Below are 18756 nucleotides of genomic sequence, written 5' to 3' on the forward strand. Positions count from 1 at the left end.
GTTACCACCGACTGCTATTGCACGCTCCTTAATGATGCCCACAAGAATGTCGTTCATCGCTTCAACACTAAGGTCCTGTTCCTGAGTTAAAGCCGAATATCTCTTCTGTAGCTTGATCCGGAATTCCTCTATTTTCCCTTTTACCGCTAACTCATTGATAGGCTTATGTACCAGTTTCTTCCGTTCCCTCCTCAAGTCTAGGCTAATTCGAGTTCTTACCATCCTATGGTCACTGCAGTGCACCTTGCCGAGCACGTCCACATCTTGTATGATGCCAGGGTTAGCGCATAGTATGGAGTGTATTTCATTTCTAGTCTCGCCATTCGGGCTCCTCCACGTCCACTTATGGCTATCCCGCGTGCGGAAGAAGGTATTCATTCTCCGCATATTATTCCGTTCTGCAAACTCTACTAATGACTCTCCCCTGCTATTCCTAGAACCTATGCCATATTTGCCCACTGACTTGTCTCCAGCCTGCTTCTTGCCTACCCTGGCGTTGAAGTCGCCCATCAGTATAGTGTATTTTGTTTTGACTTTACCCATCGCCGATTGCACGTCTTCACAGAAGTTTTCGACTTGCTGGTCATCATGACTGGATGTAGGGGCGTAGACCTGTACGACCTTCAATTTGTACCTCTTATTAAGTTTCCCAACAAGACCTGCCACCCTCTCGTTAATGCTATAGAATTCCTGTATGTTGCCAGCTTCGCATGACCCAGCTTATGCATGGCCCAGCCCAACATGCATGGCCCAGCTTAAATCAGAAGTAAGAATAACGCCCAAGTATGCAAAAGAAGAGGTTCGTTTGAGTATGCAATTGGCGTAGAGTGTGTATGTTGGACGGAAAGCTTAACTTGGAAGAAAATGTCACGAACTTAGTTTTATCTGCATTAAGTTCCATGTTCCATACGCGACACCACTCAACAATGTTAAATCTTTTTGTAATATGGCAACGTGATGAGGGGTGGTTATCTTTCTACAAGTTACACAATTATCGGCAAAGAGCCGTATTGTCGAAGTTATATTCATAGCTATGTCATTAATATATTGTTACGATGAAGAAGGAGAAGGTGACATGGACTAGAGGAAGACGAAGACTGGCCGTTGCCTGAACGCCATTCAGACCAGTTGTAAATATAGATTTTTTTGCACTCGTGGGCCTGCTTTCTTCCTGCAACATTTTGGTGGAAGGTGCGGAGTACGATCATGGAACTTCGCAGCGAGGGTCATCTACCTACCGCCACAATGGCAATTCAACCGACATAAGCGACAACGCCTCAGCAGCCCGTGCCAACGGTCATCCTCACTTATCCGCAGGACCCGGGGACATTTTTTGGCACGGACAACGCCGACGTCGAGGACTGGCTTACGATGTACGAGTGAGTGTGCGACAACAACAGGTGGGATCCAACAATGATGCTAGCAAACCTGATATTTTATCTGAGAGGAACTGCGAAGCAATGGTACGATGCACATGAGGCTGACGTAACGAGTTGGGATGTCTGGAAAGAAAAAAATGCGAGATCTTTTTGGCAGATCTGTCGTTCGTCAACTGGCAGCAAAAAAATAACCTGCGTACCGCGCTCAGACGTCCACAGAATCCTATGTCTTGTACATACAGGGTGTGCTTGCTCTCTGTCGCAAGCCTGATAACAACATGACCGAGGCATACAAGAGGGGTCACATATTAAAAGGTATTGCAGACGATGCCTTCAATCTCCTGATGTGTAAGCATTGTGCTACTATGGATGCAATCAGGTATGTGGATAGGTATAAGGATTGCCGGCGCTTGGAACAAGCGAAGCGCCACCGCGTCGCTCAGACTTTCGACCGAATGCCCAATGCCACCACGACATCTTGCGAAGACCCGCCGCGGTGCCTTCAGCCGACAGGACCGGAAGGGGGCGAGCTCCACCACTGGAAACGCTGGTGCCTCCGTCGGCCTGACGTGGCATGAGGGATCACGTGGACACAGCGGCTGCGTCGGCTGCTTCGGAAGCGCCGAAGCGAATTGAAAACGAAAGTTTAAGGTCCCACCTGAGTTGCGGTTCTGATTAAGTCAAATTTTCCCGCTTTGGGTATCCACTTGACAGCATTTGAAAGCACTTTACTAGGTGGCGGCTGCTTTTGGAGGCGTGCAGCATGGTAGGCTACGGTTCGGTGCCCCAGTGCCGGACGTATGCAACGGAGCCCAGTGTCAGCCTTATTCACACGTAGCCGCAGGACAAGGAGACGCATGAAGCTTGGCTGGCGAAACTTAAAAGCGGCAGACAGCCATCGGCTACAACTCGGGTAGGTAGCAAGCACAGACGTACGCGAGCAAGGTTTCTGCTACGGCACCAGGAATGCAATGTTCGGTGAGTAGCAGAAAACGCGCACTGAGACGCTCGCCCGCGCTCGCTGCCCATGACATGTCATGACGATTTGGTCTATGAACTTGTTGATGTTAGATACTGGCAAGTTCACAGCAACGGAAAGGGAGCGGTAAGACACATTAAAAGAAGGCATGGCATATGGTCATGTTTGTGTTATGAATTAATGCACTGGATTACGAAAAAGAAGCAGAGGGAAATCTCACACTGAGAAGACCGATAAACATACAGTGCGACGCAACTTGAGAAATAATATTAATGTTTTCAAGAATTTAGAAGAATAAAAAATATTGAATGGACGCAACGGCACATCACAGTCGCCGTAGGCGTGGAAGTCTCTATACGAAATTATTTTTGAACAGTTCTGATAGCCTCCACGCAACAATGGTTGCCAGTGTACTGTAAAATGCTCATAGGCTGCGGCCTGAAGCTCACAGCACGGTGCGAAAACGCGCTCACAGCGAAAGCAAAATATTGTGCGCGGGCATGTATGCAGACGCGCAATCGGTCGCGGCGCACACATGCGATCGCTACATTGAGGCTTCATTCTGTTATGCTTCAGTGGAGGGTGGGGCCCATATAGAGCGGTCACCAGGGGTGGTATTCTGTAGCAGTCCACCTGACACAATACCCCCCAGTACAGCGTGCGCACGCCCACACACGCTCGCTCACACACACACACACACACACACACACACACACACACACACACACACACACACACACACACACACACACACACACACACACACACACACACACACACACACACACACACACACACACACACACACACACACACACATATATATATATATATATATATATATATTATGATACTGAGACCAACCAAGCTGTCCAACGCGCTTTCTATTCCAAAAAAGGCAACGCCGCAGCTCATGCGCGAAGACGAAGAACAGGGAACATGATGATAGCTATGTACAAATGAGAACGACGCAGTGCATTAATAGTGCTTACACTAACTTCCCCCCGTCATGGAAGCAGGTTAGAGATTATCTAAACGGGGAGTGAAGGGCTTCATCCGTGAGACGGGACAATTTCGGCATTCCGGCGGCGCCGGTCGTTGACGGAGTGTACTGGGCGGACGAGATAATTGACTGCAGATGTTTGCTGCACAACGGTGTATGGGTCAATATAGCGTTGAAGGAACTTCTCCCAGAGGCCTGGAGTCCAAAGCAGTACTTGGCCTCCAGGGTGAGAACGGAGGTCACGGCGTTTGTTGTCGCATTGACGTTTGCGCTCAGCTTGGGTAGCTACTGTGCTTTGCCGGGCGATTTGACGGCAATGTGCAACTGGGGCATCAAAATCTTCTGGAAGGGACGCGTTAGGCAAAGAAGGTGCTGAAAAAGGATTCTCTATCGAATATGGTGGAAGGAGATCGTCCATACACAAGGAAGAAAGGGCTGTAGCCGGTAGTCCGTTGAATAGCAGTATTATATGCGAATGTCACAAAAGGAAGAATTTATCCCACTCAGTGGGGTCAGGGCGGATGTACATGGAAATTATGTCAGACAGCGTACATTGCAAGCGTTCAGTAAGGCCGTTGGTTTGCGGATGGTAGAAGTAGATTCGTGGACGGTATCAACGCCCCGAATAACTTCCTCGAGAACTTGCGAAATGAACGTCTTGCTATGGTCACTGAGAAGAACGCCAGGAGCTCCGTGGCGCAAGACGATGGAGCGCAAGAAAATGTCGGCGACTTCAGAAGCGGTACCGGATCGCAGAGGGGCAGTCTCGGCATATCTTGTTAAATGGTCCACCGAAGTGACAATCCAACGGTGACCGGAGGGGGCCAGAGGCAAGGAACGATGTAAATCAATGCCAACAAATTCAAAAGGTGCGTCCGAGCAAGGGAGAGGTTGTAATAAACCGGCAGGAGGGGATGTCGAGCGTTTGCGGTGCTGACATGACCCACAAAAGACAATGTATTTGGCCACCGTTGTGGATAGGCCAGGCCAGAAGCAGCGGGTCTTGATGCGGTCGTAAGTCTCGTGGAAGCCTAAGTGGCCAGCCGATATGTTGTCGTGAAGTGCCTCTAATACTCGCAGGCGTAGGCAGCGAGGTAGAAGGGGGGCCCACCGGTGACCTGTTGGGTGGTAAACGTACCGGTGTAGCACGCCACCTTGCAGGCGGAATTGTTGAAGTTGGCGTCGCAAGCGGCTGTTGGGTGGCTCGGCAAACCCACTAAGGCGATCCGTGAGAGTTCGACAGTAGGAGTCGGCCCGCTCAAGCAAGACCAAATCAGAGCGTGATGAAAGCGTAACTTGGTCCAGGGGCGTTATCGATAGCTGGTGTGAAGCAGGCGTAGCATCGCAACGACGGAGTGGGGAAGACGACGGCGCGTTACCAGGCGAGAGCGAGTGGGCAGCGAGAGAATGCGTCTGCATCATGATGACTTTTTTCAGACTTGTACGGTATTGTAAAGTCATACTCCTGCAAGCGGAGTATCCAGCGTCCTAAGCGTTCTGACATGTTTTTCATTGATGACAGTCAACACAGAGCATGATGGTGGGGGACGATGGTGAAGTGGCAGCCGTAAAGGTATGGGCGAAATTTCTGAATCGACCAAACGATAGCCGGGCACTCTTGCTCTGTAATGGTGTAGTTCCGCTCAGCTGGAGAAACTGTTCGGCTGGCATATGCTATGACTTGCTCTTTAGAGGCTGCATTACGTTGCAGAAGTACTGCGCCAATACCTTGTGCACTTGGATGGAGTATGGTGGGGGCTCCATTATCGAAGTGGCGAAGCGCTGGTACGGAAGTAAGATGTTGCTGAAGAACTTGAAAGGCCGACTTGCAGTCGTTAGTCCATGTGAAAGAGGCACCGGTAACCAGAAGCTTGTGTCGAGGAACTGCTATTGCAGGGAAGTTGCGTATGAATCGGCGGAAACATGACGCCCCAAGCCGAGTAAACTACACAGATCTTTCTGTTGCTGGGGGCGAGGAAATTGGAGAACAGCACTAATCGTTTCCGGGTCTGGCTGGATGCCATCTTTTGAGACGACGTGGCCCAATACTTTTATTGTCTTGCTTGCAAATTTGCATTTTTTGTATTGATCTTGAGACTAACATTTGCAAGGCACTTGAGAACTTCATCTGAGCGATGAAGATGTTGGCTTAAGTCAGACGAAAAAATGACAATATCGTCCAGATAGCAGAGGAAGGTCTTCCATTTTAGACCACGAAGTACGTTGTCTATCATGCGCTCAAATGTGGCGGGAGCGTTACAAAGGCCAAAAGGCATCACGTTAAATTCATAAAGTCCATCTGGTGTAGCGAATGCGGTGTTTTCTTTGTCAGCTTCGTTCATCGGAATTTGCCAATATTCTGATCGAAGATTGAGGCTGGAGAAATACTCCGCCCCTTGTAGTGTGTCCAAATCGTCGTCAATTCGCGGTATTGGATATACGTCCTTCCGTGTGATCTTATTGAGCGCTCGAGAATCGACGCAAAAGCGAACGGAGCCATCTTTTTTTCTTTACCAGAAGCACGGGTGAAGCCCAGGGGCTAGATGAAGGTCGTGTTATTTTTCGCGCAAGCATGTCAGCAACCTGTTGTTCACTGACCTTTTGTTCGGACGGCGATACACGACAGGGGCGTCGTCGTATTATAGCTGAACCATCGGTTTCGATGCGGTGTGCAGCCGCAGAAGTTTGGCTCAACACAGGGGAACAGCTATCGAAACAGGCTTTGTGCTTCGCCAAGACCACCATTAAGGCTTCGGACTGAACGGCTGTTCGGTCAGAACCAAGAACGGCTGGTGGAGGGAAAGAATCATCCAAACCTGAGGTTGGTGCTGGAGATGAAGAAGGGCAAAGCGTGACAATAGAGATTAGTTGAGTGTCGGCGAGGGTTGCCACAGTCATCCCTTTGGGCAGCATCACAGGATCTGGGGTCGTGTTGCAAGCAGACAGAAAATCGGTCTAGACAGGCGGCAATGAGAATTCCGCGAGAGGTACAGCGGGAAAAAGGGGCGACTAGGGCATCTCCATCGGAGATCTGACTCGATGTTACGGCTACAACGTCTTCGTGACCAGGATGCAGGACTCAGTCTGCAGCGATGGCCAGGTTCACGCATGAAGGTGAAAAGTCCGTAACAGGTGCAAGCTCTGTATCCGTGATATGGACAACTTCCTCTCTACATGAAATGACGGCTGAAGCAGAATGTAGGAAGTCCCAATCCAGTATAAGTTCGTGGATACACGTTGGAAGGATGATAAACCCAATGTGGTGGCGTATGCCGTCGATGAGAACACGAGCAGTACACTGTCCGTCGGGGTGAATGAATGCATTATTAGCACCATGCAAAATAGGTCTAAGATAAGGCGTTGTTACTTTCCGGAGCCGTGAACACAGGTCACTACGAAGAACAGAAACAGTGACACCGGTATCAATGAGAGCTGACGCGGGAGCATCTTCCACAGTTACAGAAAGTATGTTGGCCGGGCGAACAGGACGAATTTTTGAGGACCGATAGGAAGCAGTTTCCTCTTCAAAAACTGCAACAGTTAGTTTTCCGACTGCTAGTCGACAAGACGGGAAGTGGGGCGAAGCGGTGATGTAGATCGCCGGTAAGGCGAAATGAGAACGACGTCTGGCCGAACGGGAACTATGAGGCAGATTGGGAGTAGCTGGAGGAGACGGAGAACGCTACTGAGGGAACGAGTACGATCAGGGATAGTAGGCGTCTGATCAGCGAGAGCGGTCTCTCTCGTGCTCAGCATAGCCTCGTCTTTCATCCTGCTGGCGACGGCGGCAGAAGCGAGATATATGGCCGCGTATACCACAGTAAAAACAAACCGGACGAGGTGGTCGCCACTGAAGGTAGGATGGCGCAGCAAGTGCTCTGGTTCCTATCAACGCCAAATGGTCATAGACAACGTTAGTTGGCACGGAGGTCCCGGTAGGGCTGGGTAGCGAAGCAACATCCGCGTGGCAGGTGTGGGGCGCGCTACCGGAGCAAGATGCGTCGTGGGTGTAGTCATCGCTGTCAACTCTTGCTTTACGACCTCGTGCAAGTCGAAGGTGGGGGTTGGGACACAGGCAGCAGACGAACACCTCAGGTCTTGTATTTGAAGCTCTTCGCGGATGATGGTGCGGATAAGAGCACGTAGATATGGAGAATGGGGAACCTGAGTATCGCTGCTGTCATGTTGAAGACGAAGAGACTGCAGCTCGTCTAGGCGCTGACATGTGAAAGTGATGTCTTGTACAGAAGCCGGATTTTGCACGATTAAGGCGTTGAAAGCGACGGACCCAATGCCTTTTAATATGTCTCGAACGCGTTCGGCTTCCGTCATGCTGGGCTTCGCACGGCGGCACAGAGCCAAGACATCCTCAATGTATGAGGTGTAAGACTCTTGTGGAAGTTGGAGGCGCGTGCCCAGCTTCTGTTTTGCGACTTCTGCACGGCCAGACAAGGAAGCGAAGATTTGCCGCAGCTTGTAAGTAAACGTGGACCAATCCGCAATGTCGGATTTAGATTGAAATACCTCGTCTTTGCAACACAGATCAAGTAGAATGCGATGTGCCTCAATTTCTGTGTGTCGTTCCACTCATTGCAAGCACTCACGCGGTCGTAGTGGTCGATCCAATCATCGACGTCATCACCGCGGAGTCCCGCAAAGACAGGGGGATCGCGTTGAGGGTTCGTCACAGTCCAAGAGGGCGTCGCAGGCGGAGTAATCTGTGTGGTAGAGTTAGAGGCGCCGGAAGAGCCGGGGTTGGAAGTGTCCATCGTTGTAGGGGTAGCCGGGCGCAGGCGGCGACCAGATCGTAGCCCCAGGGAGGACGGGAACGCGAGAGGACGTCGGGGTCTTGACGTACCTCCAACACTATATATTTATTTATTTATTTTATTTACAGAACCCTCAGGGCCCAGAAGGGCGTTACAGAGGGGGTGGGTACAATAATAATAAATAATATATGTTCAAACAATTATTAGTATTAAGGTGATAAACTCAAAACATAATCAGTTACTGCAGTCTTGAAAGATGATGCCTCCTCGATGCAGGCGATGGAGGGGGGAAGGCGGTTCCACTCGGCACTGGTTTTCGGCAGAAATGAGTCAGAGAAAACATTTGTGCGACAGAAAGGAATGAGCACTTTAAACCGATGGCCAAGGCGCGACGACGTGTACGAAGGCTCTGAAATGAAGTCTTGTTTAAGCGAGCTGTTTTTGGTAATAGATGTTTTGAAAAAGGCAGAGACGGGAAATTTTTCTTCGAATGTGCAAGTTAATAAGGCCAAGGTTTGACTTCATTAAAGAAACGCTAGATGTGCCGGCCATATATATATATATATATATATATATATATATATATATATATATATATATATATATATATATATATATATATATATATATATATACTTAACAAGTAAAAGAATCTTAGCCGAACAAGGGTGGGGATGACCGTTGTATGCGGTGCCGTGGGGAAGTGCCATGCAGCAGCGTGAAAATACTTGTTTTCCTGTTTTTTCTGTATGCCTCTTCAATAAATTGTGATTAAATGATTACTCGAAAAATCGGAGATGTAGAAATGTCCCGCACAAGGCTCTTACTGGTAACAAAATAACCTTCAGCGATTGTCGAATGAGAGCAACAGTTGGCTTGCCGAAGGGGGTCCGAGCCCCCTCCTGATTTTAAGCACTGACTTAAACCAAAGGTTATGTCTTACGTATGAAGGATATAGTTGAAACTTGGCAACATTACCTCTTCATGAAACATTACGGCCACACAAAATTTGAGAGAAGCAAGAAGGGAGAGCATATAATCACGTGCACTTTGCTTTCTGTTGACGTTTTCTCGCTTGTGCGATGTCCATGTTATCATTATTCCTCTCTGTTATTAATTTATTTCTCGCGCACTGGGCGCTCGAGGGATCAGACCTATCAGATTATTGTTACGTCACGAGTGTCCTGGCTGTTAGCATGAAGAGTGCGTAATTATCACGTGCACTGATGCGATGCATTATCGAATTGGTGCTATATATAAATTTCACTTCATTCAGAGCCAACAGAGTGGATTAGATAGGAGACGCCTGCCAGAAGCTTCACTTGATTCAAATACCGCGTACCATGTTGGCAACGTCGTCACTATTATTATTGAGTTGCACTTAGATTGTTTAATAAATGCTTGAACTTGGGAAACATCGGCCACAGAAGAACCAGCTAACTCACAGTCGTGAAGAAGAAACCCATGTTACTATGTAATGCCGAAACGGCAAATCAAAGGAAGGGCGTAAAATAAATACGATCAAACGAATAAAACATCATGTGTGAGGGTTAATTACGTTTCGGTGTTTTCAGTTCGCATTTTCCTAAAATTCGGTTGTATATTTTGCTTCCTTTCTAATTCTACAGAACATTCCTGGTTTTGTTTTTGCTTTTTGCGATCGCTGTACATCTATGCAGATAAATTTGACGGGCTTCCTTAGGTCGATAACCTCTTTTAATGCGATTAGCGTTCTTAGGATACTTCATGCACTTTCTGGTATCTATGTCCGTGCCGATATCACCTCTTTCAGATTATCTTCGGTCACTCTGTAGCCCATGGTCTAATGAGTAGAACCTCGGGTTGCTGCGCTAAGCGAATTGGGTCGAAATCAACCGCCCGACCAACTTGGGTCACTGGGTATGCGACACAGGGTGTAAGGACCACTCTTCAATTAACCTCTGATGACTATCTGGGTCACTAGGTATGTGTTACTCGACCTGCACCGCTCTTCATAATAACTTCATAACAAATACAGCGCATGATTACCAATTACATGCCAATCATAAGAGAGATTGCTAATTGCATTAACCTCGCCAGTCATCTCCGAAGGATAATTGCGTCGCCATATTTCACTTTTCTTTTCGCGTTCAGCCTATTTTTCTTTCTGTGAAAATTTGGTTAACTAATTTTGCTGACGTAAAACGTACTGCATGACAGCACGCGTAGCTCATTAACGCCGTATTTGCATATAATACACAGAATAACAAAGTAATCATAAATCAACCTAGCGAATGATCAGTTACAGCAATATTACTAAACGCGAATTACGCGTGAGTGCATTTGACATGGGAACACAGATTTAATGAGATTTTATCTGTGAAGTGACGCTGGCAGGAAGCTCCAAATAACAGAGGAAGAATCGCTAGACAGATAGGACACCGCGTTAGCATCAGTAAACTTGCCCAGTTGCCAGGTTGAACGCTTATGGGGTACGGAAATATTGACGCTGATTGTAGTTGCTGTTCTTGTTACATTTAAAGCCTTACCCGCTAAAACCTATGTAGTGCGATTCAGATTGCCAGTGCGTGATCTCCGCTTCGGCTCGGTAGAAAAGGATGCGCAATTGTCGGCGATTCGACTGCTCCTTTCCATCTGCGTATCTTGGCAACGCCATTCGGCGGAACGGAGAATTAGACTCGGGCGACGGCGAGCTCCCTCCTTGAGCCCGATGAGTGCACAGACGCTTGGCACAGGGGAAGGCTTTATGCGCCCTCCTTTACACCGTGCACTCGACCACCGCACGTGGTACGACTGACGTGGCTTTCCGATACCGTGTGCAATGGGCCTGAATAATCGCTGCTCCGAGCGTCCGAACTTGGTGGAACCTGATGCGGAAAATGTCGACCGGCCGCGAGCGCTTTCGACTACGGTGGACAAGCTGCTGTTGGCGACCGGCTACCACCTTTTACTTTATCAAGGAAAATATGCTGATGCTTGGAAGGTGTGATTAGCGCACCTTTCTGTACGATGGAAAAAACTGTCATCATTATGTGATCGTTTTGAGTTTGGCGCATGTCAAACATCCATGTCATGTTTGGCATGACATGTACGTCAAACGTACATAAATATTTGCCACATGTCAAACATACACAATGAGTATATAGGCTCACTGTGAACAAGGCTCCCGGGTGGGAGCCAAAGCAACTTTGAATTTTGTCCTAAATGTTCATTTTTTTTCTTGGCAGGTGTTCTCTTTTCTAATTGTGTCTCTCTCCTACCAGACGTGAAACCCGCCATTTCATGTCAAACATACAAAATAACTAAGTTTAACTTTGTCGTGGTAGAAATGGAGCTTTTTGGGAAAAATACGAAAGGGTGTCATATTTCCGTGCTAGGACGGCAGTTAGAGGGTGGCGCTTGCGTTAAATTTCTCATTCTAATTAATTAGGTTCGCTTGAAACAGAAGACTCGACCTTTCACAGGGGTAAAGTATCCATTGCCCTTGACGTCTTTCTGATTTCGTCATATGTGCCGCCATGCCTCATAGGACATGATGTAATAATTGATTTTTTTTGGAACAGAATTGCGCTACGTGTAAGAGACTAAGGTTTGCATAATGTTTGCCTCATTAAAATTTACAGATTCGGCGCACACGCTAGAATGTATGTGAAACAAAACTTTGGCAAAGGTTATGATGCTTGCAATTGTCTGTTTCTTCCGTACTACTTTAATCACACGTTCATGCGCTGCACCATTCACATGCTGTGCCAAACTGCAAACACCAATTCGGGCGGGTGCACACTGTGAGGCGTATTGCCTTGATGTATGACTTCAATTTCGCAAAAGAAATTTTTGGAGAATAGCAATAATAGATTATTAATATATATTATAGACCACAATTTATATGGTAAATTAAAGTGTTATATCAAGTAATAAGTTCATAAATGTTAAAGATTTTAGCGAATTTGGGTGTCATGCCAGCACTCGTAACATAAATTTAGGCGCCATAAAGAAAAAAAATCTCGCTGCACAATTATCTGTGCAATCAACCAAAAGAAGGAGACCTGAGCAGTACTGACAGCCTAATGCTGAAATAACAAAAGAAAGGAACATGCCTTTTTGTTAGGTATGACTTGCAACAAATTTGAGCGACATGAAAAGTTGTACTATTATATTTTAGGAGCTTAATTGCGCAGCCAATTATGTAACAAAAGGTGTGCAAAGTATTGTTCAAAATCGAATTATTTGAAAAATAGTTGTGCTTAACTTATGAAATAAACGCAAAAAATGGTTTCTCAGAAAATCAACAACAAAGAATTCAAGTACCTGCAGCGCACGCACACACACACACACACACACACACACACACACACACACACACACACACACACACACACACACACACACACACACACACACACACACACACACACACACACACACACACACACACACACACACACACACACACACACACACGCACAAACACAAAATATTCAGTTAAGCTAAAGTTCATCAACTTCGTGAAGTTGCCTCCTCCTGATTTCCTTTTTTGGTGTACTTTTGCCCCTGGGGGATCTCATATCTATATTTATCGCTCATTTTCAACTGTTAGTACTGCAGCGGTACTGGCCGGCCTTCACATTTAGTGGTCAGTGAACTGGAAGACACGTTTAACTGTTTAAAGTGCCATTTTCTATCGTAAATGGTTTTAACATATTAAGCGTGCCTTTGACATTGCTGAAATGACAAAGCGTCAGGTACAGCCAACTTGAATATCGGTAAGTTCACGTAAGTATCCTCGGTTGCCCATTGCCAATTCGTACTATGGATGCGCTCGTTCGGGGCAAGACACCTGTCACGTAGCAGTGACGGTGAAGAAGGCAGCAAAACTATGAATAACGAAAGTAGCGTTTTATTGGGCGAACTTGTGCCCTCGAAAGCAGACTACACTCAAAGTACAACGATGGCGGCGAACACACTCGGCGATTGTCGAAAATCTGATCAGCGGGTCAAGCGTGTCGGCTTTTATACATCAGTGGTAGAACGTTCCAGAGTAATCGCTGGGACCCGTGTGCCTTCCACAAAGTTCTACATTATTCGCGTCGCGCACACATGCAATAAGATTACACAAGGTTCGGTCACAGCGGATGGAACCATCGATAACATTCCAGAAATGTCCGATACATTCGGGCGCGTCCGGCGCTGTGCGATAACATTTGTTAGGCGATGAAACGTGTGGCCCGATAAAGACAAACAAGTACACGTGTCACACCATTTGATAGAGGGCCAAAATGTATAATTGCTTCCTTCCATTGTAAAGCTACAGACCAGAATGCTTCAACCACGTCGCGCATTAATTAGCAAGTTTCAACGCACTTCCTGAAGCACCACTGGCACCTAGTCCTTCGTGTATAGTGACTTTCGTGCATTAATTTCTCACAAACTTCCATTTCCCTCGCCTTTGCGCACCGATCTGCGCCATACTGTAGCTAATAATAGAGAGAATTACAGAGTACGAACACAACAAAGAGCGGCAATTTGCTATTTTTTTGCCGCACGAAAAGCCAGGAAAGTGTACAGAATATTTTTTTAAACATGCTGCGTTTCCTTTGTGAGGGATTATGTTTATCACAAATGGAAACACGCTGTATGTTTTTGAACCGTCGTATTACTTCTATGAAGATAACATTACGTTCATAAGTGAAGAAAACACAACACAATCACATAATTTTGAGTTTTCGCATCAAACCGGTACAACCATTTCACATTTCATAGACGGTGGGTGGGATTATGACTTTAGCTATAAATTTTGTAAATGACAAATAAAAAAAAACATAATTCTTGCTACAAGATGTTCTACAATGATTCCCGCATCTACTTAAGCAATACACAAAGCTCGAGTGCATTTTTTGTCTAAAATTCCGTTTTCAACTAGCCGCTATACCTCGTAGTTGTGTGCACAACACGCGATATGGAAGCATTCCTGTTATATCGTTTCTTGCTGTCGTCCTCCTTGCTTGATGCAGACAACGTTTCTAGGATGTAAAGGCGGTCTTTCTTTCTCTCACATTGCGTAAGCTATCTTAGTCCCGGACTTCTCGCTCTGTTTTACGCTCTTTCACCGATATTCGATCCTGTAGCTCCAACTAGGTTCCAATAGTGCAGGAATGGTAGCGAAGTTAGTTTTGGACTTCGGTGGCCCTTTAAAATTACGGCCGTAGAATATCCTTTGGTCCCTGAAATGGCTTCATGTCCCAAGAGAGCTTCTGCAATGAGGCTCAAATTCAGCAACATGTTCTTCACTGTTTAAAAGATTCTCTCTGCCTTCCCATCGACTGGAGAATAGTCTGCAATACGTCCCAGTCCCCATTCGCTGAAAGAATTCTTGAATTGAGCAGAACTAAACTCAGGTCCGGGGTCTGACCAAACATGTCTTTGACGCCATGACGAGCAAGAAGCTGGTTAAAGAATGGATGATGTCTTTCTTAAGTGTTGGTTGGAGTTCTTTCGGAGCTTTGACTAAACAACAGATTACATATAGGTATACTGAAATGGAAATTGTAGGGACCGGTAAAACTGTAGGCGTATGTTTAGTTTGATATTATTGTGTAGCACGTATTGAGCAGCAGAAATCTGTATCGGGAGTTTTTCATGTTGCTCTACAATTTTTCTCATTGACACTTGTCATCTATTTATAACATTCGAGAGGTTGAACTATGTAGTTAAGCGGAATGCAAAACAATTTCATTATCTCCAAGCGAAGGCAAAACACATTACCTTAGTTCTGTCCAGCTACGTGGCATTTGGATATTTTGAAATCTTGCTGAATGATAGTTGTGACACTCTCTATCTTGCTTTAATGAACGACATTCTTAATTTCGAAATGTTAAGAAATCATCGAAACGCACTACTGCAGTATTCAGAGACCCCCTGCAGATTTATTTGAATTTCTTAATTTTATGTTGTGAAGAAAATGTTTTCTTGAATGAAAGCATCTGTTACTTGCAGTCTTAAGAGGAAGCTTTAGCTCGGGCCCAACTGCGACGCGGCCTATTCAAATATATGTGAAACGCAAAAAAAGGAAAACGTTTTTCTGAGATAACCCCTGGACTGATTTTTATGAAATTGGTTGCATTTGCGAGAGAAAGTTAAATTCTAGTGACTGTTGGAAGCGGAATTTCGATTTAGGGCCTGAATTTTGTTACAAAAATTTTCAGAAATTCGGAAATTTGAAAAAAAAATAGAAGCACGAAGATTAAAGATTCATATCCCTGCATCAATAACAGATATCGCGGTTCTGTCAACGGCATCAATTAGATAATTAAAAGCGGACAAATTCGATATGTAATTTTACATCTTACGTGATTTTGTTACGTTGTTTACAACGGTTCTGCAAAAGCTTTATTTTCTTGTTATTAAATTTTTTTTGAGATTCCTGCATAGCATATCAATTTTGTCCGCTTTGAATGTACTATTAGATGTATTTCACAGAATTGCATTATTATTTCTCGTTGGTGAATTACAGAGTTGTAAACTTGATAGTTTCGTCTCCTGAAAATTTTAGATCTTTGCCAATTTTTGATAACGAATCGACGATTAAAATAATGAATGGGAAACCGGCAGTCACTAGATTTTAAGCTTTTCTTTTAAATTTAACCAACCTTGTCCAATTTGGTGCAGTAGTTGCCGAGAAAAACGAATTCTCTTTTTACTTGCATTTAGATAGGAGCACCCGAGCTAAAGCTTCCTCTTAAACGCACATTGCAGGCACAGGCTCGTCTTAACGTGTATGCTGTGCTTGTGCCCACGAGTGGTGGAACAGTAAAGAGCATCGGCCATGACAGTGACATACACGGCTGAGGTGGCCACGTCCAAAGGCTTTGGCTGCTTCTGGAGATTGCTTCTCAGGTGAGTGCAATTCATTCGATTGCTGATCGGTGCGCTAATCTGTTTCTAATTTATGCAGTCCCTCAGACCTGTAGCGACTAAGTGACTAAGTCTAAGACTAATCGACTAAGTCTGCCTTTTAAGGACATTGGTTTCTCGCTTATCAAGTAAATATGAGTTTAGTCTACCGGGAAAGAATTAATGTAACGAGCAGCATCATACATACTGCAGGACATGTTCGGTAGCAGCATACATCTTTGCTGGTACATACAGGGTGTCCTAGCTAACTTTGGGCACAGTTTAAAAATATGCGAATGCCACGTAGCTGGACAAAATACAGGCAATGTAGTTTGCCGTTGCTTGGACATACTCCAATTATTTTGTCATTCCGCCTAATTAGACAATAATTCCTGATTAATTAATCAACTTCCCGAACGTTATAACTAGATAAAAGTGTCAATGAGAAAATTGTAGACTGACATGAAAAACTCCCGATACAGCCTTCTGTTGCTCAATACGTGCTGCATAAAAGTGTAAAAGGGAAAGAAGCCGGCAAATGCATCCAAAATCGCCGCGCGACTGGCCTCTCGAGACACTCTGAGTGTTTTCGCGGGCCCGATTTGAGAGTTAGCGCAACTCTTAAGAGGAAGCTTTAGCTCGAGTGCTCCTATCTAAATACATGTAAAAGGAGAATTCGTTTTTCTCGGCAACCACTGCACCAAATTAGACTAGGTTTGTTGCACTTAAAAGACAAACCTAAAATCTAGTGACTGTTGGTTTCGAATTTTTGAGTTAGGTCGTAAATTTTTTATTAAAAATTGGCAAAAATCGAACATTTTCAAAAAACGAAACTATCAAGTTTAAAACTCTGTAACTCAACCACTAAAAATGATAATACAATTCATGGCATCTAATAGTACATCTAAAGCGGACAAAATTGATATGTTACACATGAATATAAAAAAAATTAATCATAGGAAAATACAACTTTTGCAAAACTGTTGTAACCAACGTAACTAATTCACGTAAGATGTAAAATGACATATTGAATTTGTCCGCTTTGAATGATTTAATAGATGCCGTTTACAGAACCGCGATATGAGTTCTTGATGCAGAGCTATGAATTTGTAAACTTCGTGCTTCTATTTTTTTCTAACGGTCAAATATTTGAAAATCGTTTTAAGAAAATTCAAGCCCTAAATCGAAATTCCGCTTCCAACAGTCACTAGAATTTAACTTTCTCTTTCAAATGCAACAAATTTCATCAGAATCGGTACAGGGGTTACCTCATAAAAACGTTTTTGCGTTTTACATGTATTTGAATAGGCCGCGTCGGAGTTGGGCCCGAGCTAAAGCTTCCTCTTAAAACTCGTCCGGAATTAAAGCCCTACCACGACCCTCTGCCTCCCGATTCTCAAGGCGCCAGGGTGGCTCTTTATGTCCAGGGGGCAGATCGTGAAGCAGAATGCGCGCCTCGCGGCACAGCCGCATCGCCAACGCGTGGCACGGCTCGCGCTGTTGATTGCTGGCGTCTTTTTGGACAGTGCTTCGGGCTGTCTCGCCGTTCCCTGTTGCTGTGCTTTTGCATAAGGAGCCGCAAGTAAACCTCTTCTCACATGCTGTTTATTTTCTTCCACTGCATCTGATAAGACGCAGCTACAAATGGAATTGCAGGAATAATCGTGTTCTCTAGAAAGCCTCTCCTTGCTAAGTCCTGACTACAGGTCATGAGACGTCGGCTAAGTGTAACGGGACGCTGAAGTGGCTGTCTAACTATAGTTATGAATTGCCAGAAAAGTCGGTGTCACCCGTGAGTAGAGTCTTCGTAAGCTAGAAAACACATACAGTGAGATGGCCTTGAGGTTATCACGATAGCTCCTCTCTACGTCATGTGTTATGGTTTATCAGCAAACAGGCGATTCATTATATTATAGTGGAAGGAAATTTTCAACATAGAAATTTAGAACTATTGCTGAACGAAAGCGCTTCCCTCCCCCCAAACAAACGAAAATACTTTAATATATGTGGCGTGACAGTTGCATTGCCGCTACTGCACTTCAGGCGCTAAAATCAAAAGCGAAAGATTTCCGTATAATTTAAGTATTATTAGGCAAACCTTGTCAGCGAAAAAAAAAATGAAATTGAATTTTGAATACATGCTTCACTATTGTAATTTTCCTTAATGCTGCATTTAACGCGCCTTGAACAGCTAACGCTGAAAATAATTTTTGTGAGCATGACGATGACGTAATGCTTCGAAGCACTCGCTCTTCTTCCCGGCTTAGCGAGCCGCGCGCTTTGGTGCAGGTGGCGGGGCAGCATCTACAAGCTGGTGTGGCCGGACTTATGCGTCTACTTGCTCGCGTACTACATGCTCAACCTGCTGTACAGATTCGCCCTCAGTGATGACAACAAACTGTGAGTCTGAGCTGGGCGTTCGCGTTTAATGTTCATTTATTTTGTTGTACAAGAGTGTTTCAACAGCTGCTAGCTGGTGATCCCTGTTTGAAATATGTAGTCGCATGTCTCGTATGTGTTTTCCCCCCTCCCCCCAGCCCCGCATGTGCAATATGGTGTGCCAAACGAGAAAATGGAGCTGTGGTTTACACACGCGTATAATGTACAGGCATGCTGTACCCATTTTTCTACTGAAGCAGCGCACTTGGTATATCGATATACTAGTAAGAATAATACTAACGTTTATATTTCATCATCACACTCATGAAGCAAGGTATTGGTAAAGGATGCTATTCG

General features: G+C 45.3%; 1 protein-coding gene across 1 annotated transcript in view; it reads left to right on the forward strand.

Moving 5' to 3' along the window:
* Positions 1-18756, forward strand: part of LOC142564042 (bestrophin-4-like) — a 98519-nt gene that overhangs the window by 17676 nt on the left and 62087 nt on the right. Inside the window, exons 2-3 of the mRNA XM_075674859.1 lie at positions 15883-16023; positions 18310-18420. Coding sequence (XP_075530974.1) covers positions 15953-16023; positions 18310-18420 — 182 coding nt within the window. The 5' untranslated portion in view covers positions 15883-15952. The remainder of the gene's footprint in view (positions 1-15882; positions 16024-18309; positions 18421-18756) is intronic.

This window comes from Dermacentor variabilis, chromosome 11, assembly GCF_050947875.1.
Source record: "Dermacentor variabilis isolate Ectoservices chromosome 11, ASM5094787v1, whole genome shotgun sequence".
Taxonomy (NCBI): Eukaryota; Metazoa; Arthropoda; class Arachnida; order Ixodida; family Ixodidae; genus Dermacentor; species Dermacentor variabilis.